Raw genomic sequence first — 25,455 nt, 5'->3', positions numbered from 1 at the left:
TGACGAAAATAATAAAATAGTAATCGGTAGAAGCACACGTAATAAAATAGTAATAATTATCTATAAGAAAATATAATATAAGTAAATAAATATAATGATGTATCGGCTTGATGAGGATTTATTATTAATTAATCGCAGAAAGAGGTACTTGAAACTTGTCAAAATTCTAATTTTCAAGGAGATAAGAGAGACGTCGCGTTTTTTTAATGCGAGTGGAAATGAGTTTATAAAAAGATCGATCGTGTGATTTAACATCAAATTATTGCGAAAGTGAAATGAAAATATCTGCAACTTATCCTTCCATACTGAACGTTAAGTGCGCTATACGTATATTCCAGAAGTGTGTTTTAAGTACATTCTTCTGATTTCTTACGTAATCCAAAGTCATTATTTCATCGACGATTTCGATAATTTGTAGACTGTAATTTTACATTCTCGTAATTCATTCGATTTTATTTTATTTCCACAATCTTTGAATTTCTTTCCAACATTTGTAAGATTCTTACAGTTTCGTAAGATTTCTACAATTTGTAAAAATACTTGTGGTTCGCCTCTATAATGTAATTTTACTTTGTTATTTCAGAAATTAAATAGACCAACTGCTTAAAAAATTCAGTCATAGCTAGAAAATCATACTGTGAGCCTCGCGACAGATCAAACGAATCCCGAAGCGAATTTGGATAACCACTAAAAAGCAAATACTCCGCGGTGTCAGGTAAAACGATAAAATAATAACCAAGACCATATTTCGACTAATGGTGTAACCAAAGATTTACTCGAGCAACAAACGAACAGACACCATCACAGCCCTCATTGTTTGCTGGCGAAACAAAAGGTGAACGGGTGCAGAAGGACGTTCGTCCCGGTTAATCCGATTACAGGGAGGATCGAGCAGCGCTCCTTTACGTCGTTGCGAAACGCCGTCATTTATCGCCGAAGAAACGCTTTACGTCACTTCCACCCACCGTTTCAGAGAGATCGTTGCAAGGCCGCGGACCGGACACGCCGTTGCCATTACAAAATCTGTCTTAATAATGCGGTTCCGTTTGCACGCGAGCCAAGGAAAGTAGGTGACTCGACTTGTGGAGCAACAACGGTCAAAGAGAGAGAAAAAGAAAGAGAGAGTGAAAGAGAGAGAGAAAAGTGATAGAGAGAGTTGTTCGATCGGTCGATTCATCTGGTTGCGTGAATCTCCATTTTCGGCTGGTTAACAATTTGAAAATGCCGTGCCACTTAACCGATTGAGTGGCCTCAACTGAGCACTCTGTATAATCGGGAATTATTTAAAGATCGTGGATGTTTGTGGAAATACATGTTTTTATAGAGATAACCAATTAAATGGGATTCAAATAGAGATTCATTTCGCCTATTAAATATTGTGATGACTACTTTGGTTTGCATATTTTCTGTAGTTTTGTGCATTACGTCTATGCTACATAGTTTTGTATTTTTAAACCCATAAAAGATGCAGTTTAATATAAAAATATTGTGATGACTACTTTGGTTTGCATATTTTCTGTAGTTTTGTGCATTACGTCTATGCTACATAGTTTTGTATTTTTAATCCCATAAAAAGATGCAGTTTAATATAAAAATATTGTGATGACTACTTTGGTTTGCATATTTTCTGTAGTTTTGTGCATTACGTCTATGCTACATAGTTTTGTATTTTTAAACCCATAAAAGATGCAGTTTAATATAAAAATATTGTGATGACTACTTTGATTTGCATATTTTCTGTATTTTTGTGTATTACGTCTATTCTAGATAGCTTTGTATTTTTAAATCCATAAAAAGATGCAGTTTATTTGTAGTTTGCTTTTAAAAGGATCAATCAGATTATTTTGACATGTTAATCGACGAAAATTATCGATTTCACTAGACGAATATAATTATCGATAAACTCTTGACTTCTATCTTGTTTAAAATAATAACAAACTATTCCCTAGAGATTATTTTTAAACAAGCGAAGTAATAGGACGGTTCATCCTTAAGTAAGCGACCAAAATACTCCAAATATCCAACAGATATATGTATAAGTAAAGTTGATACGTTAATATTTAAAACTACTACATCAATTTTTACGTAGGATTATCTGAAGAATAAGAATTTGAAGTTTTGTAGCACTTTCACGAAGAAATAGAAAGTTTGCTGCAAGGAATATATACAGGGTGGTTGGTAACTGGTGGTACAAGCGGAAAGAGGGTGATTCTACGCGAAAAAAGAAGTCGAAAATATAGAATAAAAATTTTTCGTTTGAGGCTTCGTTTTCGAGAAAATCGACTTTGAATTTTCGCTCGGTACGCGTTCACTTTATCGCGTCTCGTTATAACGGATCTCACTGTAGATCGTTGTCTCGATGGAAAAATTAAAAAAAAAAATTTTTTTACCAACCACCCTGTATATAATGTCAGGGAAAAGGAACTGTATTACCTTTAATGATAAACAACAATAATAATAATATGAAATTTTAATCAATGTTATTTAAAATCGAAATGATAATTAACGAGCGCATGTACAGCAGCCACAATAAGTATCGGCGCACGGTATTGTATTTTCTATAGTACTTGTTAATTAATCAACTCTAAGTATAATATATTAAATTTCATATCACTGAATAATATTTTAGCACAGCAAACGTGTCGTTCCGAGTGAATAAATTCGCTTTTAAGTTATAGCGATAATTTTTTCTAGCAGATATATTCGCCCATAATTCTCCGAGTTCTTAAGCGATACTTCGACGATTTTACCTTCCAGGGAATTCGCGGTCGCCAACTGGGAGTCCTACAAGGGGTCTAGGTTAGAGGGAAAAGCGTGATAAAGTGGGTGACGGGTTTAAACTAGACACGAATACGTAATAAATGGGTTAATGGCACTTCTAGGCATCGGTCGTCGACGAGACGACGCTGTTCCTGTTTTAAGGAGATGGAATGGAGGTGAAATTGTGTGTCAAGCGGTGGGGAATGGGTCGTTGGAGATTTGAATGTGCAGTGGAATCGAGTTAAAGCGAGATCGCGTGTCTGATACTGACATAAAGTGGCCTCAATGCGAAAATATGCGTGGGAATAGCGAATGGAAGTGTAAAATTGCTTGTAGTATAACTACAATATAGTTTAAATATTTTAACTTCGATTTAAAGAATATTCGTGTGTACTTAAGAATCGATATTTGTCCTGCTGTTAGGACATTTTTCGACAACTTGACGTTATCAAGATTCCATTCTAATCTTTCGCGCATACGGTAGACTTTCTCTTAAATGGTATTTGTGGAATTAAATCACTACCTGATTAAGCGAACAGATATCATACACATATTATAAGTAGCTACAAAAGACATATGTTTGTATGTACGCGTGAATATGCACTGTATAAAATAAAGGATATATTTACGTGTATTTGAAAATTTAATTTAACACTATTTAATTCAATACTCAACCTACTATCCTTTTCTACAAAGATATCACCTACACTGAGAAAACCTTTTCTATCTTGAACATATACGTAATGTATTTATATATAGACTCGTACTATTTAAAGTATTCTTTTCTATTCTCCTTTGTTTTTCTTTCAATTACATCACGATATCACCTTTCTGTTACATCGAAGTTCCTTTCACGACGAATATTCTGGACCACCAATAAGCTTAACGTCGCATGAAACGTATCGGTAAATTTTCTCTGAAAGAAGTTAGATGTATTCGGTTAAAAGCTCAAACAAGAGGAAGTGCACTGTATTTGCAAATCACGCTTCCGTAAAACGTCGGTTCTCGAAAAATAATCGAAGATCCTCAACTAGCAAGCATCGATAGAATACTTCCGCATTCTAGAAATATAAACGTCCACCTGTTCCTCTTAAAGAACACCTTTTTCTCCCTCATTTGACGAACGTGTGTCTATCAAACCGTTGTCTTCGACCAACCCGACAGAGAGCTCTCTTCCGTCAACGCAATCTGCTTGACAGAGGAATCGTTACGAGTCCACGAGGATAGTGATCAACAAGATCAATTTTCCGCGTTCTTTGCCGCGTGATACAAAGCATAGATATAGGGGATGGTCGCGTTCAGGTGAACAGATCGATAACAAGCCCGGTCTGGCGTTCGATGCACCGTAAAGCGCCAGTGAGACGGCAAGCGGGAAAGTTACGGGCACGGAAATAATTCGATAATGTCCGGTAGGCCGCGCCCGCCAGAGCAACTAGATAAATCAAAGTGACTGGCAGCCGTGATACCTTGAAGAAGATCCCCAGGTAGTATCTTTTCTCGCCGAGCTTCAACAGCGGCATCGTCCATCTTGATGCGGCCAGGTTGCTGCTGTGCTCGTCCACGCAGTTTGGACAGTCGTCTGTGGAAACAATGGAAATGTAAGCGTGGATCTGGTAGAAATCCCTGGAAAATTAATTGCACGCAAATCTCGACTAAAGATCAACAACACAATTTGGTTGAAGTTAAATTAACAGGAAAGTATGGTTTCACAGTCTGTGTCGATTGGTTTCATTACTCACTTACACGGCTTGCAGATATTTCGTAAGAAGGCGATGTAGTGCCGAATACAGGAAATACGTAAAACGCGTGAAACTTATGGAACAGTGTAGCTTAAGAGCGTTTCCTCCGAATCTGCTAAGTTTGCTTCAGTCCCTTATTCAAGGTTTTCATTCAGTTGTCTTTATTATTTCGTGCTAAGTTGCAGTTTGTACAATGAATAACAGATAAAGTTCCTGAAGTAAGTATTTAAAGTATTAAACATCGAACTTAACAGCGTATTTAAAATAACAGATTTTATTATTTTTTCTTTGTATAATTATCAGGAAAATATAAACGCTTTTGGATAACAATGGATGTTAACTTTTATTAGAATCGAAACATTGGGTCATTCAGAAACTTCATGATACTGTCGACGGTTAATTTACTTTATTCCATTTTGTACATTGTATATTCGACAATGATTCAAAAGTATTATTCGTTGCTTCTAATTGGATATCAAACGTATCGATCAAAGTGATCAAATGCGTAAAATCTGACACCTAACGTTGCTCTTTTTCGATCGAAATAATCCACGTGCAGAGGCAGAAATAAACAGATATCTCTCCACCGCAACGGTATCGTTAATAATCGTGTTTGCCACCATTTACCTTCGCTAACTGAAGGTTTCTTTGCGACGTTCCCCTTAATTCACGTAATAGATTTCTCTGTTGAATGCTGGTTGCGAGAAAACGGAATTACAAGCGTTCACGGGGGGTCAGACCGACTTGTTACGTAATGCGGAAGAGTCGATGTTCTGGTGGCTCGAGACGCGTAACGGTTCAAGGAAAAGCCGACGAGTGAAAATTCCATTATTAAAGGCACGATCGCCCACCTCTTTTGGCCGTGCTTTAACGAACCATTATATCGCGGCATAATTCTCGCCGAGGGCGAAAGTTTTAATGTTCCCGGCGATAAAACACGCCTATGGAAATAAGGAACTTAACGAGAACTTTCGGATAATATAGACTGTAAAATGAACGTGATTCTGAGTGCTCGGCTCGCCGCATAAATAATATCGCCATGAACCTCAGCGACTCAATCGAGTACAGTGTTGGAAAAATAATCGGAGAAAATAGTATCATAAAATTTTGTTTGCTTTTGTTTAATGAGATATTTCTCCAGATTCTTTTTCCTACCTTTGCTGGTTATTGAAAGAATTTTATGTGAACTCAGGATAACGAGTTGTTTTTTATTTTCGTCCGGTAGCGTCGCGCCATAGGTAGTTAAGAAAGCTCAGGTTAGTCTTGTGTTAAGTTACTCGCGTTATTCGTGGCGTAAAAAAGTGACAAATGAAGTGACGGATTAGTTGACGATTCAGGTAAAGTGACACGAGAAATAATCACTTGTTAACCGACGAAGTTTTTTGTATTTCTGATGTAACGAGACTCTGTTGCGCGTTAATATAGTTGTTATTAATTTAGTTGTATTAGTAACTAGTTCGTCGTGGATAATGCAGAGTGTAACAGGACGCGTGGTACGATTATACACGTGGTGTATAAAATAAACTGAAGAAAAACATAATCCGTTTTCGAGAAAATCGAGTTTAAAGCTTAGAAGGTATACACGTTTAATTGCGAACAAGGAATTTGAATAATTCTATACGAAATACGAAGATATAAAAATTTACAGAGTTTAATCTTAATTTATATTCTACACTTTGTGGCACAAATGTAAATGATAGTATTTATCACATGAACTGGAGAATATAAACTAGAATTAACTGGTTTAAAATTATATAACTTAATCCAAACTGTTGCAAATTTTGACAGCGATATATTTTTTCTGGGGAACGATATTTATCGTCGTTTTTTAATTCGTTTAGTATCTTAAAATTTTCCAGGGATACGAAGAGATTATTTATATCAGTCCGATGTTTCTTTTTAAGGAAACTGGTTTTAAGGGCGGTTCCGTTAACAAAGGAGGTGAACTTCTTAATTAACACGAAGAAACGAAGTTAATTAGTCTAGGCAGTTGGGATAAGATAAAAACGCCGAATGTACTTTCTATAAGATGTCTTCTTTAGAGTTTTAAATTGAGCTGTTACGGTAATAAGGGAAAATAATTATACGGCGAGAAAGATTCGTTTGTTACGAAAAATAAAGAAAGATAATTCTACCGGCAAGAATTTATGTAGGACGTGTAAAGACAGAGAGAGAGAGAGAGAGAAAAAAGTTACGTTCTTCGTCTTACGTAATTTCGTCGACAATTTTTCGGCCGCAGGTGTAATCGATCGAGGTAAATTTCTCTTCGATTCATTACACCACCTGGTGTCGTTTTATTAACGTTTAATGTTATGTAAATAACATGGAGACGTTGTAGTTTCACTTCGTTTTCATCTTGTTCTTTATGCGCTTCGCACGAGGTCACATGGCAAAGTTATTACAAGAAGCTTTTAAATAGAAGCTCATCCAGTCTTGTGAATAAGACAAAAAAATAAATGAGAGTAAGACCGTCATATTATATAACGAATGAAAATAAATTCTCATAAATTATAGAAGAGACTGTTAACCATTTAAGAGCGTAATAATTTTATTAAATTTTGAAATTTTCTAACGCTATTTACACTACGTAATATTCTTTGGGATAGCTAACCATTTCTCTGCAAATTAACTAACGATATGGTTAACTAACAACGTAGAGTATAATACTATACTGATATAATAATATACAATACATAATACAATGTATAATACTGTTATCAATAATACTATCACAAACATAAAAATTTTGATTCTTACTAGACACGACTTTTAAAAACGTCACATGAAAATTCACATCTGGACATATCCGAGACCAGCAAGTCATTAAGCATGATTGCAAAAAGTACAGTAAACATTATTGCAACAAAAAAACATTGCTACGTGACTGATCTCTCTTCCTTCCACGAAAGAACAGCGACAAAACACTCCTGTCGAGTTAACAAACGCGCTACTCGATCTAACAGTTCATTAGCAAACCCAATAAACTCCCAAAACGTTCAAATATTTCACAAACCTCCTGGAAACGATCTCCAGGCACGCAAAATCACAAAAAAAGCGCGTGTCGTGCCACAGCGTCATAAACGAAACATCCAATTTCCGTAACACGGCTACGACGGTATCCATCGACCTAATGAATTCACTGTGGCGAGCGGACGTTTCCAAATTCCCAAAGAGAGGGAGGGGGGGCAGATCTCTTGGTTCCGTAAGACAATTTCTCAACGAGAAGGGGGCCATGCATTTTAACAAGATCTCGGCTCGGTTCCGCCGCCGGTTGTACACGATCGAGTCACTCATTAACCTTTCAATTATCCTTTACCCAGCCAACCGCCGCGATTAATCCATCCAACAGGAACTACTTGGAAATTCCGAAATTCTCATCCTCGTCGGCGTCTCAAGGCGTCGCTCTCCGTCTACTTTAATAAGATTTAGAAACGAAAGCGTAAACGGATATTCTTTCGCCTTATGGTGATCGTTCGTTCGATCAAAAATCGAACATCCGAACGTTCTGAGAATCTTCTAAGAATGCTTTAACTTATTGGAAATTTGATTCAGTTCGAAAGACCGAATAAAACTGGCGACGTGCGATTTCTCAACTACTTTTTGTAAAAAACGAAACGCATCGTTTCGCGTGATTTAACAAAGTAAGAAGAAAAAAGAAGGATAGAGGAAGAGGAAGACGATGATGGGAAATCCGTTAAAAAGAGGAAAAGGAAATAGTACGCGATACTCACATTTTGATATATTAGGTTGTCCGAAAAGTTTCATTCGTTTTATAAAGAAATAACGGACGCACAATGTTTTCTGTTTTATATTAGCGTATTGAATTATGCACGAACATAATAACACAAATTTAACGAAATGGATCGTGCCTAATTCAATGATAAAAATAATATCAAATAAAAATAATGTAAAATAATATAAAACAGAAATTGTTGTTCGTCTATTATCACCTTATGGAACGAAAGAAACTTTTCGGACAACCTAATACACCAACATTACACTTATATTCTTTCTAATGTTCAATGGAAAATTTACTTCTGGCTACCAAATTTTTGCTACTTGTCGAAAATAATGTACAGTCGGTAGACTGCAGATGTTTACGCGATTGTAAATTTTACGAACACGATTAAACAAATAGATTTTGTCTCACGTACCGAATGTTATAAAGATTGTTGCGCTGTAGATATTTTAGGTATACTATATATGTACGTAGCAATGTTACATTATTAGTTTGTAGGTAACAGTATGATTTATACAATATCGTTTGCACTCGCGCGAAATCGAACGTAATACCCCGTTTCACTACTTCTACGACACAACAACACAACGATCTTCACACGTCAACGATAAATTCAACTCTGACTCTCTCAACTCTCGTCACAATGTTTTCCATGCTCACTTTTTTTCCTAAACATATCTTGGTAACGCTCACAACACTCCTTCACAACGCTAATAAACAATTGCCCCTCACGCCACGTCCTTCCCTGATGTCACACTATGCCACATGTGTATTATATGCGTTCTGTGTATTTCTGCACCTTTTAATTTCTCATAAATGCATAAAGATTCGCAGTTTAACAATCGATAAAACCAAAGCGAATTAAATTATCTTTACGCAAATGAATCTTAAAAATCTTCGTTATAGAAAATAGGATTCGTTAGCTTGATCTAAACACACGAGCACGAGACTAACGAGGCAGCCGGTTCGAGTAATCGGGCGAGATAATGGAAGAGAATCGGCCGACGATAAGAAATTCAACCCCTTGAAAACTTAGACGAGTGTGGTGTTCTTTGGTTCTTGCCACGAAGAAAAGGCACACAGCTACGATAGTGGACGAGCAAAAGCCCTTCTCGGTTTCGTCGACGGGCTAATTAGGACGAGCGTTCTGCATATTTTAATAATCGCTTCGTTAATCGTCGCGCACCGGTCCATGACGTCCTGGAATACGTCTCGTGGCATTAATATTCAACGGATCTCTTAATAGACACCAGCCATCTCTTATTCTCCGTCTCATTCTTCTTTCGGTTTTTTCCCCTGGAATCGCGCGAAAACGTCCCTCCCGGGACTAGTCTACTTACGTAGAGTTCCCATAAAAATATGTAGCAATGATAGAATTGGTAAAGGAAGGTTATTAGCGAGACAGTTTTCTTAAGCGAGGTCAGAGGTCGAGGGTCGTTAGCGGTTGCATTCTAAAACGATTTTCTAGGAATTCTTGGGCGACGAATAGTTGCTTGATGTTTGCCTAGTATTAACACGCTCACTGTTGATGATATAAGATATTTTGGTTATTTTGGTTAAGGATCTTTGTCGCATCTTGCGCGCCAGTGTTATCATATAATAAATAGATACGTATGTTTATGTATTTACGGGATATTTACATAAATGTAGCGGAATGTGCGAAATGTGTACAATATGGGAAAATGTATAGAATATTCAGAGTAAATATTATATTCAGGCGATGATAACAGGCGTTGTAATGTTACTTGGGTAAACTCAAATTTGAAATAGCTCGAGCGAAGAATTTGTCGATTTACAAAACTCTTGCGATTAGCGAAGAATAGGGAACGGGTCTGATAATTTCGATGAAAAATTGTGAAAGTTCAGATGTCAGCAACTGGGAAATTTACCATCGGTACACGCGTGAAATTCTATTTACAGCCATAGCCTCTTGTTTCACGATGAAAAGGGGTCGGACGGGAAAATGAATATTTAGTTGTTCTCGAGATTTCATTTGGGAGATTGATTGGTTTTAGAAATAGCGTTACGAGACAATTTCACATGCATTGTCTCCGCAAAGATACGAAGAGTCCATAGTAAATCTATTTATAAGTATTTGATTAAATTGTGTATATTACACGTGTAAATATTTTTGCTATTTATCAGATCACGATCTAGCACAGTGAAGATCGTATAAATGTGTGTCCGACTTTCTAGAGATTCACATCTTTTGAAAAAAATTTCAAGTCGTAAATTCGATAGTTTCACGCGTCGTTTCTTAAATATCTAATTTTTAATTAAATTTCCTATAAATTATATTTTAATTCTTAGGAAAGAGAAATTATTTTAGCGCTTCGTTGGTACGATATTCGATGAAATTCCACTCTGTAAAACACGCGTGTGTGTCAAAGAAACGGAGAAATAGGTGGGCACGTTTTTAAGGTGTCCCAGAAAATGAATTCAGACCTTGAATACCTCGTACGATCATTTTTGGAGAAATCGTGGTTCTGTCCACGTTTCACGTGTCCAATACACGATTCGCCTGTTCGATACAAAGCCAAGTACGTGATATGAAACAAGCTTTGCGTTTCTCGCCACTTTGTGATCTTTTCCAGTGGCGCATAATAGAACCGAAACTTCGATCGGTGAAAATATTCAATACGCGTTAGGCGAGGGAAAAATACCATCGTAAAGTGATGTAACGGAAAAACGAGTAAAAGTGAGAGGAGCCAAGGATGATTGCGCGATAGTCCAGGAAGATCGACTTCGGGAAAAAAGAAAGTTTACGAAGGAAGCAGAGTGAGCGCACTAAAAATAACTTCAGAAAATTCCTATTACGTAAATATGCTAACACGTAATAACAATGTGAATTTATTTTTCAAAGTCTCATATTCAGAATGGCTACAAATAAATTTTTCTGTCGAAAAAGTACAAAAGCTTAAATTGAAATTCTATTTAGAAGAATAAATCTTGGATGTCAGTCTTGTTAAAATTTTATGCTTATCAGAATGGAAATAACGTCAACGTTGTGTTGTAAAACAGAACAGGTAGAAAATATAATAATATAACACGTATAATATATTACAATATATCGGTTACATTAATTAGGTAGTATATTTCCTCGATTACGTCAATAATAAAATATATAACATACGTGATACATGAAACATATTTCCTCGTGAATGTGATTCCGAAGAAGATCACATTTTAGACACGTAAAATATTTACGCAGAAAACCGTAAACTTAACGATATTACACAACAACGTATCTCATATTTCATATTTCCCCATGAACAAGATTCTACTTACGTATCTACGTAATTATCGAGGAAACCCTAAAATTGAGATACTACGGAGAAATATGTTTCCAAATTATTTTTCCAATCGAACTGTCATCTATTTGAAATTATCCATCTAATGCCACCATTTCAACGATCTACCTCTATCATCTACCGAGATTTTCAGATTAAATCAGATACAAGAGCTAATCGATTCGAGAAAGACCTGCTTAGCTTCTCTGGTCATGTTGCGTGATAACGCAATGCTTTGAAATGACCGATATCGGCAAGTAACAAATCGCGAGATTTCGTGGCCGGTCACGTTGTTTCGTACAATACGAAATTCACAATGTGCTAAACGAAAATCCATCGCGTGAATTTACAAATCCACGGCAGGCTATTAGCGGTCTTTAAAGCGGCGTCGATTTATCGGTTGGGATTAGGAACCAAATCCACGGGAACAAAACATATTATATACATATATTATAATACTTATTGATCATAGGTCGAACATAACGCTTCTTAATTCGCTTCTTTCCGTACCCGAAGAATAAGGAAGGAAAAGAATCGACTATTGACACTGAGAATTGTAACATAAATTCTCGTATAAACACCTCTTGAACACTCATGAATTCTTTAAGAGAATTTTAACGTTAAAAGGAAATTTAATGTGAATTGAATTTTAGTCGATTGAATTTTAATGTTAACAAGTACGCAGTGAAGTAAAAGTTGCATAAATTGAAACGCTAGAGTAGAATAATTTACATATTGATTTGCGAAGGTAGAAAAAATACATTAAAATAATAGATATTTTAAAGAAGCGGAATTCTATTACGCGCAGCAAAAATATAAAAAGTTTCTATGTAGTTGAAAAATGAAAACAGTTTATCTCTATCATAGTACTTTGATATTTCGATTTCTCAAAAACTTTATAAAATAGAATTTAGGTTGAAGAGGCAATACTGTTGAAAAAATATTCAGAGAATTCGTTTAATCTCATTTCTTATCTGTAGAATATCATTTTTTAAAAAATTACCTTTCATCGCAGCGTGATATAAACCTGAGAATATTTTAATATAATATAGCTAATAACTGTTAAAAATATAATAAATCGGCCAGCGACGAACCAATTTATTCACTTCTCTATAAAACTGCTGTTTATAAGTAAGTAATTTAATGATGTAATTTATTCAAATGCGAATCACGTCCAAACGACGGTGCATGTTAATTAGAGCGGTTGCTCGATTATCGAGCACCTGTTTGTTGTTAAACGTCAGTATCTTCGTATATAACGTGATCATTAACGTGTTAATACGCTTGAATCTCCGAATAATTGTCGTAATTAATGTGCGCGTTACAAAAGTTGGCGTGCCTCGGCATCGAAACGATCGCCGATCGTCCAGCGGATTCAACTTGCACGCCAGCTATTTTGGAACGCGTCCAATCGGTCAGCCTGTAATTTTATGAGCAATAATTAACCTAATTTACCGTTGATTACAACGAAATGCCACCCTTCTCTTCCCGCAAAACGTGTACACGATAATTGGTCGCATTAAAAATTTCAATCGCGTATTAACGAAAGGTAATTCTCAAAACAAATGTGTTCATAATAATTAATTAACAATATATGCTTGGTAGCTATTATACAAATAGATATTTGTTTATTTTTTTCATCACAACCTTAAAAAGTAGTTAGTCGACTCTGAATAATAATAACAAATCACGCTAAATCATAGAATTCAAAATTAATAAAAATAAATCAATTTCGATTAGGTGGGTCTCAGTTCTTGCAAGTATGGATATTAGGTTGTCCGAAAAGTATCTTTCTTTCGCAAACGTGTCTTTTACAACAGTGCACCTTCGTACAAACGTGAAACCAAGTCTGTGAAATGTCGAGGTGAAATGAAACAAGAAACGTTGTGCGTCTATTATTTCCTCATAAAACGAAAGAAACTTTCCGGACAACCTAATATGATGTAATTTATTTATCTAATTGATAGAAATGAAATGACACATACAAAAACTGGGATTCCTAAGCAAAGATACTTGTTGCATCTAAGTCTAAGAGATCGGCAAATCAAGGGATAATTCAGTTCATCGTCGCGGATTAACAGATTGATCATTCACAACGATAGTACTCGCATATTGTCAGTTTAACGAGTTTATCTAATTATAAGTGTATAATACAGATGCTTAATAATAGTTGTGCCACAAGTTTTAATTAGAGTTGCGGCATCTTGTTAGAGATAGTACTCGGTGCTTGATAATAATTAAACAACCCTGTTAATGATTAAACTATGATCAGAACCGATGACTATGATGTGTAACAGTGAAGCGAAACGAAGTGTGTAGCGAGTATAGTAAAGCGTAGTAAGTTGATATAATTTGAAAAAAAAACTATTTGCAAGTATCACTTGGTTATTTCATTTCTAAATTAACTGCCTTGGAATGTAAGGTTTTGGAAGTCGGGTGATTTGTAGATTTCCAATTTATCGAGTTCGACAAACTCTAAGAAACTTTCAAACTGTAGAACTCGAGGACTTTGTAGATTTAGAATTTCTGGAATTCGAGAAATTCTGGCAAAGTTGCGAACTTTGGAACCTTGGAGATTTGTAGACTCAAAGGTCCTTACATTCCACAAATCTTGACAAATGTTACACGTTAAGAATTTAAAGCAAAAATATCAAGGTAAATCTTTCAATGATCGAAACACATTTTCTCGTCTCTATTATAGGAGTATGTTTATCGCATGACAGAACATTGATAGAAGTTCGCTGTAATGCAACTTGTAGCTTGTTGCAGGAGCTTCGTATCGCGTAGAGTGATCGAAGACATCCCGAAACGAAACAATTCTGCCGAATTGAACCGGTGAACAAGAGAAAGCCGTAGGATCGCTTCATGGGAATGGAAAAGGCAGGTTCCCATCTGACGTTAAAAGAGCCGGAATTGAGTTACGGAATTGAGACTCAGAGAAACGTACGTAAGCTGTGCCACGTCCGTGTTTGTGTGTGTGCATGTACATGTGCCCAATCGTAAGACATGAAAATCAAAATCTAGTTACAATTGTTGGATCAAGTAATCGTACATATTTGTAAATTATATATATATATATTTATTTACTGCCATTTCTTGGTGACGAGTATACTCGTCAAACACAGAGTACGTGTAGCTGTCGTAATATGCAATTAAATTGAAACGAAACGACTGTTTCTATTTCTTAATGTTATTATATATATTTATCATGACACAAAACAGTTTCTGTGAATAAATTCTTTGAAGAGTTCTGTAGAAAAATTTAAATATAATATTAATTTTATACAAATCTTAAAAATAAGGAGAATCGTTCTTTCGTGTTTAAATATCATATATTAACAATTAATTCAAGCAAATGTAACTAACTATACACATATAAAATACTTCGAATTCAAATATAACGATACATTAAAGAACAAAAAATACTTAGGAAAATTAATCATTCTGTCTAAAGTATCGTAGATTCAGGTGACGAGTTGATTGATTAACAGGTTAAAAATAACTCATTACTGACACACACAAGAATCAATGAAACACGGATTATTTCGAGACACGAATATAAGAACTTAATGAAGAAACTTCTTAAGAAATTAAATAGCGTTGGATCACGTGACGTTAAACGCAGGTCTCGATACAGCATGATTGCGTTAAAGCTAAGTCCACACTGACAGATAATTGTCCGTAGACACGTGTCGCGGCCAACCAACAGTCTGTGATGGGAAACTCGCAGAAAGACAGATGTTGATTGACTGCGACACGTGTCTACGTACGATCGTCTGTCAGTGTGGACTTAGCTTAACTCAACCGCAAACTCAATTGTCTTTTCCGTTTCATTAACTTTCGCAGAATGCTTCGTTCTCGCTACATCATTCTCAAAAATCAAACCTAACAATGAACACGCAACGTATTTTCTTTTGCAATCTCGTTATTATAATGCTCTTATAGAATTAAATGTCTTATGAATTGTAAAAGGAAGTTGAGTTTAATAAACATTGTATAATTGTGAATAAGAAGATTTCACCATTAAAACGCATTTATCATGATCGTACTTCTTTCATTTCCGTCGAAGGCAACGATTACGTAACAATGCAGCGAATCTGCCTCTAGCTTGATGAATAGCCGCGATGAGAATGGTTCGTTCTAAACTGGTAAGGCTATTGGATATTAGAAACTTCTCAACTTTATACCAACCTAACTTAATTGGTAAAAGCCGAGTTCGCCACGGAGGTATTTATCCAGCTATTTATCTTAATTCTTCGCGAAGCTGGCGCGTCGGAGGTGAGCGCATCCCAGAAGACGCATGCAGTGGAAAATTGAATCTGACTAACACACCGGAAACATTCTGACACGATAGCAGCGGGGATGCTTGAAAGGTGGCGCGGCCTTTTTAAAGGCAACTCGAAAATTCTTTCGACAAGCGGAAGATTATTCGAGAAACTCGAAAAACGAAGTTGAAAGTTTCGCCTAAGTGGGTCGGTCCTGGCCTTCCCAAAAACGTCTCTATTGGAAACCTGTCTTATATCATTTGGGACGTTGCATAAGTTTTGCCAGAGTGGCGGAAAATGGCGAGGATATTGAAAGAACTTGGTGCATCGTATAGAGAGTGTTGTAGTCGCAGTTTACGAAACGTTGTAGATAAAGAACAAGTTACATGACGTGGTAACGCTTTTTGAAATTTTTCACCCCGTTATAGTCGTAACATTTTTATGTCTCGTTTTAATAAACGGCAAGACAGTTATATTTAACGTATCGACAGAATCTTCGTCAAACAATTAGAACGAAAAATATACCACATATCGGCAACAATTAATTGCATTTTTCCTGAAACTCGTAAAATTTGTTAAATACGATAGAAAATACGATTAGGTCGAAAATAATTCGCAGAACGCGGCAGAGTCGCGTTTCAAATACGCTCAACACTAAATATACGCGCATCGATGTTTATTAAAAATTCGACATGTACAGGGTGTATCAAATGGGGAAATATTATACTTTAAGAGCATATAATACTTGTCAAAACAAGCTGAGAAGTTTTAATAAACACCAAAACCATTAGTAGTAGACAAAACCATTAGTTTCGAGGTTATGAGATGTTCGATATACCCTCCGTTCATTTCAACACGCAATTTGCCACGTTTTTCCATAGAATCACGCACACGTTCAAAGATTATTTCTTGGTAACAGTTTTCGATTCGCTGTGTCCAGTTACCGAATTCTATAATTCAGTTACCAAAGTGACTGATCTATCGCACACTGTACCTTTTAAATGTACCCGTAGATAAAAGCCCACCGGATATAGATCGGGTGAACGAGTCGGCCATGTCATAGATCTACCACGTCCAATCCATCTTCCGAAAAACGTTAGGGTCTGTTATTCCATTCCAGGTTTATAGTAGGAAACATAACTCCAAAGCTAATGGTTTCTGAATCCATGTTTATTAAGACCTTTTTGTTCCGATGAATACTACGTTCTCTTAAAATTTTACCCCAAATTTTCATACATCCTGTATAAGTATAATTACCATATAATATCCTGTACGATATCCTGTATAAGCGTAACCTTTAGAATATGACATAGTTTTCAAAGATCTAAGTGAAAAATTAGTTTCGCACTCTGCTCGTACTTTAAACAGATTACATACGATAAAATGTCGCGTATAATTGCTTTGTCTCACTTGTCAGAGTAGATCGAGGGACGAAACAGTTGGGATAATTGAGCAGTTGCGATAAATAATCGCTACCCTCTTCAGCTTTCCTTAGTAGCTCGAATAATAGGAGCTAGACCTTCTTGTACGACCGAACTAATATCATTAGTGAAACTTTACGAGTCACGGGTTACAAATTATCTGATATGGTGTTAGGTTACCAACATTAACGAGTACTCTTGCGCAACAGAAACCAATTCGATAACAAAACAGATGAAACTTTACGATCCACGAGTTTACGAATAATATATGGAATTTATTCGAGATAAAATCGTCGTGTATGTTCATTACAAAAATATACGTAGATGCAAGTCATTACATGGTCTTGGTATAAAAATATGCATTCGTATAATTGAAGATATACTCGATCATAGTTCGGATAATAGAGGCTTAGCCAGAGAGGCTTAGAACGAGTTCGTAGATAGTTCAGCATTAAACTTGTCGGTACAAACGTGGTTCTACTGTGTATCCACGCACTTAAGAAATATCTGCAATTACCGAACTATTCGTGGCACGCGCTATTATTACGCGCAAAGGTAGCAGTTTCGATGTGTTAACGAGCGTTTATTTTTATCCTCGTTCTTTTATGAACGGGAGTCAAAGACGTTGTTTTTCTTGCATTTCTTTTATGTGGCGGGCGATTGTCAGCTTGTTCCCAAAAGGAAGTTTAATTATCCTGTCTGGCGCGAAAGGTCATCGCGGTTTGACGCGTAGAGCCGCCTGCTACGAAGGAAACGTGACAGAGAAAGTTTCAAAACCGGTTAACTCTACTCCTCTCGAAAAAGGATACCGTTGCGCGAAAAAATAAAAGGGAATCGCTCGTGTCGACTGCGCCCGATTGCTTCAAGTATTTCGAATAATCTGCACACTCTTACGTAATCGCATCACGTCTACCTTCCTTTTTTAGTATCGCGATAAAGAAATGTTGGCGAAGAAAATGACATTGAAAGAGGTAATTCTGATATATCTTACACGTCTTGTATATAGAATAAAATTTCAGTAAACAACATGTTCTCATGAAAGAACTTCTGTACTTTAGTTGAAAAGAAGGGATTTTAATCTTAGGAAATCGGGAACGTATGGAATAACTGAAATAAAAATTATTACAACCCATAAATTCGTGCTAATTCTTCGCTCAGATTTACTTTTTTCTATTTGGGAATTCCCTATCTTTTTACGTGTCCTTTCTTTGTGTCACATTTAAAAAGAAAATGGTACAATTGAATAATAAACAGAACTGAAACCAAATTAACAATTTAACCAAATTAATGAATTTATTTAACTCTTCTAATTTTTATCGACTCCTAATTCTATAGTCCGAAGATTAAGTGGATAATAGATTAATGTGATATCTAGAAGAATCTGTCTAGAAGAAATTTAAACTTTCATTATTCTCGCTCTTTTCTTTTTAATTCAAATAAAATACTTTGTTTACGACATTTAGGTATTTGTATTCCAGCAATGAAAAGCTCGTTTACAAGCTGAGAAACAAGTCGAGTATTTGCGATGGTATACTCTCAGTATCCGTAGAAATCAGAAGTGTTTCCTTTTCGACGTGCTCTGTCATTGTTCTCCGGATATTGCTTTACCACCGAGAACGTATTTCAGGTTATTATACTTGCAGTAACGCGTAACAACCAAACTCTAGGTCAGAGCAGAGGTTCTCGTATTCGCCGTTTCGATAACTACCCTTCCTTGGAAAAGCTCGCCGCCTATGATATTATTAAAGGATAATAATGGCACAAAGTGTTAATTATATTGTTAGCAAGTAATTAGTTTGCGTTTCCTCTCGAGTGCCGAGGTACTTTAGAATTTTCATTCTAGAATTTCTTTGTTACGTCAAAAAGATGATACACTTCTGGAAATTAACTTTCTGTAGTAACTTAAAATCTACGAAAAATACCGAAATAATCTCTTTCCATGAAGTAATTTCTAATATAATATGACAAATGTTAGATGAAAGATCCAAATCTAACTAACATTCAAGTTGTACAATAAGAAAACGAGGAATTGTTATCATTATCGCTTTTGACGATCATATACAGTCAACTTTCATATATAATCGATCATTTTTGCATATTTTCCAATCAAGTTACGTTACAAAATAAGCTTCCACCTATTAACGAATATTAAATCGACAATCGAATGTTAGGTTGACAAAGCAATGATCGCGGGAATCAATCGTCAGTACCTACTCCAGACATTCATTACGTGAAACAAACACTTAACTATCCAGCTTACAAAGTATTAGTTCGCTCTCCAGTCAATACACGTTCGCAAAAGTCTAACTTCGCTAAAACAACTGCCACTAACTCCCGCGTTCATCATTCCAAATCAGCTCGTACAATATGACTTTACCATGCAAAATGAAGCACCTAACTACTTTGCCAGCGCACATGTGCGCAACCATCGTAACATCCATTTCTCTCTCGGAGCCAGCGGAACAAACACATAAAAAACCATCAAACTATATTTTTTGCTCCAACCTTTCCCGGTGGTCGCGCGTTATTTATTTTCCATTAAACCGTCCGTCCGCTTTCACCATCAAAAAGAAAAAAAAAGAAGAAAAAAAGGAAAAGGAGAAAAAGCCGAGGGAATCGTAATTCATCCGCGAGTGCAGAGGCCAGGTAGGCAGTTTCTTTCCCTGACCGGTCGATTTATTTCCCGTAGCCGCGTAAATTCCAACGTGACCCAAGATATTATCGACGAACGGTGGCGAGCAGAAGTCACGTGTTTATCGAGAACTCGATCCGTTCGAATTGTATCTCGAATTCGATATCATTTTCACGGGTCCTCGTGGGCGTCCCAGGGGACCGAGCGTTTCCATTCTGGCATCCAGTATTCCTCGTGCGCTTCGCCGAGCGGAATGTCGCGCCTTGCACGGTGAACGTCACGAAAAACGCGACGAGGAACGTTGGAAAACGAGCAGGGATGGAAAAAGGAAGAATGCCGGTGAAATACCGCAGCATCGAGCGAAATCGATTCACAGAAGTGTTGTATGGAAATTGTTACGCTGGAGATTAATTTGAAAGATCCGTATATTTCGAATGAACTCTTTAACGATTTCTTTCGACTTGACCGGTGAAATATGCACAACGCGCTTTTTAGCGGAATTGTTTCTTAGCTATATAATAATGCCTTATCTCGCGTTTTTAATACGATGGAGGTGCGAAGAAGATATAATTTGTAAGTAGAATGGGACGAGAACTATATATCAATGACGGGAAACGATAATTGGCATGCAGCGCGAAATAATCACAATGCAACGTAGAGATATGGCATATGAATATTTTGAATATCATGTACATAATTTGAACGATAATAAATAAATAGTGCCTAATAGTAAAGCCTTTTTAACGAGGTATTCTTGCATTTTTATATTAATTAGTTGATTATTAATTTAAAAACTACGATTCGTAACAAAATCACTGAAATGCAGTGTTATAATATACGCACTATCTACATTTTAGATTGTCCTATAAAAACTTATCGAAGTTTCTGCATTTTTATCTTCTACTGCACCTACTTCTCGCGTACATGAGCGATGAAGTGACATTTTCAATGTTGAAACGTTATAAAACGTGAGAGGGTGATGCATCCGTAAAACAACGAAGGAAAAGAAACAAAGTGAATGGAACACACGTGGATGTCCACGTGAAAGCACTACACACGACGAACAAACGCAATGGTAAAACGATTTGATCTTTTATCTCGCTATTTCTGCAACACTTTGTTCTTATTCTCGTTTCTCGTTTATAATATTTGAGAAGGCTTCGCGAAATCACTTTAAAAGTTGTCAGGACGCGAACAAAGCTGCACGAAGACTTGCTGAAACGCAAAATATTGGACTTCGATAACCATTGCTCGTGTAAAATTTCACGGAACAGGATAATTGCTCGATTATAAGAAACTATTAAAAGATATCTAAAGTAATTTTTTAGACGTATTCTATAGACTTACGAATGTCTTAGAATAATGAAATTTGAAGAAAGAGAAAATTTAAGAAGAAACATATTCACGTACAATGTTAATAATAAATTAATATATTAAAAATACCAAATATCGAATAACATCAAAAAGATTACCACGATGGGACTGTTAAAAATTCTTCAGTAGATCGTTCGATACGAGCACAGACGCGTGAATTGTTATCTCCAATTTTTCAGTAGAATAAGTCGACCGTAGTAGAATAAGTAGATCGTGCAGTGCACACAGACGCTGCGTTCTGAAGAATAATTCAGTGTCTTCTCCAGCCAATAATTTCACTTCATATATCAAATAATTAATTCTTATACATCGAATAAAAATTCTCAGATTATAACAAATTTCTTCAATTTTTCAGTATAAGTCGACCGTAGTAGAATGAGTAAATCACAGTAGCGCACACAGGCGCTGCGTTCCGATGAATAATTCAATTTCCTCTCCAATCAACAATTTCACTTCGCATACTAAATTAATTAATTAAAAATAATTAATTCACAGATTATAATAATTATTTGAGAATAATGGAAGAACGGAAGGGACCCCTAAGCAAAAAGAATGCACATGAATCAATGCAAATGGAATTCAATAAGAAAGTTCAAAGAGTCGTATAATCCGAGATTACGATATTTCCATCGGAAATAAGCATACACAATCGTGCGCACGTGCCTCGAACTTTCCCTCAGGCATGAAATTCCAGTTGCGAAGGTTGGTTCACAACTTTTCTTCCTCCCAGCTTGCGATCATCCTGCGAAAGTGATTTATCGACATCGTGGGAGCGGCATAGATCCCCGTTACCTTCCAATGGAATATTTTAAAACCATATTTACTCGACGATTACTTATCTTCGATGTAAATCACCTATTTAAAAAACCATAATTTCTCCAACCAAGTCGAAACGATATTTCGGACATACATAAATAACAAAAGCATATGAGAAACGAGTAGTTTGTATGAAAGGTTTAGGGACATAGTCCACGAACAATCGTAGTTCGTTTCAAATCGAAATTAAGATTTTGACAGCGTATATTGAATTTGTTATAATCTAGAAAGAGATAGATCATTTTGCAGAGTGATAAAGAGAGAGAGAAGGCTACAGTTCGAAGAAATTAAAATATATTGTGTATAGTGTATAATATATATTTTAATGTATAGTGTTTTCAGTTTAAATGTACAGCGTTGTTATTTAACAAAATATATATGTTTATTAATTTGCATTGTGTATTTATATTTGTATGTACATTAGTAAATTATAAAGTACCTACTTTTATCGTTGCAAGCCAGCAGCAGATGAATCATTTGTTTATAAACTACGCTATTTTTATTTGATTTTCTTATTATATTCATATCGCAAATATTTTAGTGCTATTCGTAGCTATTACTTTCTTTTATATTTCGACAAATTGGTATTACCGTAAAGTATTTTAGAAATTCTGCTATACGTTCAATAAGATAAACGATTATTGTACTTTGTAGAATATTTAAGTTTTTTTCTTATGCAATATTGACTTTATAATAACGTTCGATATTTTTATTACTTCATCGTGCTGTTAAATTTGATTTGACAGGAATACCTAATTACTATTATTGAAATCACAATACATTGTACGCAGCAGGTGTGCCCGTCAGCTTCGTTTAGCTTCGAGCTACGACTAGTATCGCAAATGAGATACGACACTATACAAAATGCTTAACTGACAGGTTAATCTTCGAACAGCATCTCGTAGTAAAAAATCATCGTTTCTAACTATGGCCCATTGCTTTCAAGAGAACAAGCGTTTATAACTATGGAACAAGAAATGGTATAATAAAAATATTTCAACGAAACGGAGAAGAAATTAATTGAGCGAAAATTTTAATATGTCCTTAAAATAATTTTTTCTCAGTCGAGTATTAGCGTAAATAAACATAGCGATGAGTTTATATTTATCGCTAAAGTTTCAAGCATATAGTTACGAAAGAATGTTACCGATGCACTACATTATCGCTAAAAACCGAGCAGGTTTAGCGATGCAAAGCATCGTGCAATTAACGCGAATTCTGGGTCAGCGAAGATGAAAGTGAGTCTTATTTCTTCTTCTTCCACTGTAACGTCGACTCGCGTCTCAAACTTTTACGTATTTTTAAAACTTTCCAGTTACTTTCGAGCTAGGATCATTCGAATAAGAACGAAATTTCGTTCAATAACTTATGAAGAATAATAAATTTAGATGTACGGAATTAAATGTCTGGTAGATACTTCGACTGAATTTTTAAGCCGTAAACAAAGCAGTTAGTGCCGTTTAATCGAAATTGTTGGGAAGCCAAAAATGTTTACCCTTTACGTACGTTCCCGCAGGATAAAATATTGATAAACTTTTGAGAGGAACTTTAAAGCGAAGTTTGAAATTATTAACGTCGAAAATGCAGAAGCCTGGAATTCCTATCTTCTATGCTAACGTGTATACAAGATTTGAACAAGAAGGAAACATAAAGTATTCCACGTTCGCTACATCAAATTCCATATACGCGGGCTGTTATCTTTTTAGCACTTAAAATTCGTATCTGTCGAAAATGTAAGAAGTTCTTTCTCGATACATTTATTCCAGCTATTCTACCTTCACGTTGTGGCTCAGATCCGGATCATTAAGAAATTACTCTTCTGGAGCGTAACGCCGGCAAGGTGTTTCGCAAGAAAACATTCTACCATGTAACTGGTTAATACACGATCGCGTTAGACGATAATTAAGATGAGAATGATTAAACAGACGGAGGATCAATCCTCCATTAACGTTCCATAAGATGCAATCAATCAAGTTTACAAGTACGCGAGAAGAAAATTCAGAAGAATATAAAAGCGCGGTTTTCTAATGTATATTTGCTCTATATGGATAGAACGAATTATAAAAATATTACATAAAATTATTCGAAATACTTATGCGAGGTGTTGAAGTATGAAAAATGAAAATGAAATATAACAGTGTTGAAATACAGCTCTATCGTCGATAACTTCTGAATCGCTTCTTCTCGATTAGGTTAATAGCAGCGATATAAACTATAACTGGCCCTTTGCACGTACATTCGCTTCTGCTTTCCGAGTACCTTTTCTCTTCTTTATGCCTCTTTTCTTTTTATTATTATTTTTCTATGGAATTATTTACGTTTCGTTAACTATATTTCGCGATTAACGCAAGCAAATAATAATCTGCGGAACATCCGTGAAAAATTGATGTAATAATAAAATTTCTAAAACTATCTAATCTTCAATAGTTCCAATCATAAAATTTGCGATACGTTTTCATATACTACCTTGATACAGCAAATTGTTTACGTTGCATTAACTGTACATCAGCATAATTATAAACATCATTTGCGAAAAATCTGTGAAAAAATCTATCGCAAATTAATCTAAAAGTCCCAGTTACAAAATTTCTAGTTCACTCTTCTACACTTCCTAGATACGTGCAGTTTCTTCCGAAAAAGCAACGTTCTTACTGTTTCTAATTCATCGCCTACCGAAAGAAATCATCGAAGTTTCTTCCATATCAAACCACAGTCGATTTTCGATCGGCATCAAAGCGGAACGGTGATCGCGGAAGAATTCGATCCAGTAGTGTCAACTCGCTATTTACCGCGATTCGGTTTGTAAATTAATCTTTTGGAGCGTGTCGAGCGTTCACCGAGACTCTAAGCATGTGATCGAGCCAAAGGATAACAGCCGAGGCGAAGGAAAAAGTAGTAAACGAAGGAGAAACGAAAACACAACCGTTAAAAACATAGAGATAAAATGAAAAGAGCAAAACAGGAGAATACGGCGGCTTTACCGAGGACGAGAGAGGAAGAAACGTACAGGATTTCCGCTTCGCGAGTTAAATCGTGTGCTTAAAGCGCTATGCAATGATTATCAAGTGCGTAATCTCGCGTAATCCGGAAAGTTATGAAATTCGATGGCGTAAAGTTACATTGGCACGAATTTCCAACTGCGCTTATTGGCGCGTAGAGCAAAGAGACACGATTAAAAGTAATACAGTAGAAATTCGTATAAAGCGACGAGAAAATTGCTACTGCGCCTTCGTATAAGGTGATTGCAAAATTGTTTAAAAAGTTTGTGTATATATATATACGTGAATGTGTCAGTAAATGTTAGAGGTGTAAAAGCATATCGTTGCCATAAACATATCAACGCGAGTAATAGAAACAAGAGTTTGCTTCCTATGCGTTTCTGAATTGTCTCGAAAATCATAGTAATTCATTAACGTCTA

General features: G+C 35.9%; 1 protein-coding gene across 7 annotated transcripts in view; it reads right to left on the bottom strand.

The window, feature by feature from the left end:
- Positions 1 to 25,455, bottom strand: part of LOC117159436 (uncharacterized) — a 170,045-nt gene that overhangs the window by 6,723 nt on the left and 137,867 nt on the right. For all 7 annotated transcript variants that reach the window (XM_076623130.1, XM_076623133.1, XM_076623137.1 and 4 more), the window contains one exon: positions 4,227 to 4,339. In XM_076623130.1, coding sequence (XP_076479245.1) covers positions 4,227 to 4,339 — 113 coding nt within the window. The remainder of the gene's footprint in view (positions 1 to 4,226; positions 4,340 to 25,455) is intronic.

This window comes from Bombus vancouverensis, chromosome 1 (assembly GCF_051014615.1).
Source record: "Bombus vancouverensis nearcticus chromosome 1, iyBomVanc1_principal, whole genome shotgun sequence".
Lineage (NCBI taxonomy): Eukaryota > Metazoa > Arthropoda > Insecta > Hymenoptera > Apidae > Bombus > Bombus vancouverensis.
The sequence above is the reverse complement of the archived record's forward strand: the minus strand, read 5'-3'. Positions and strand labels throughout refer to the sequence as shown.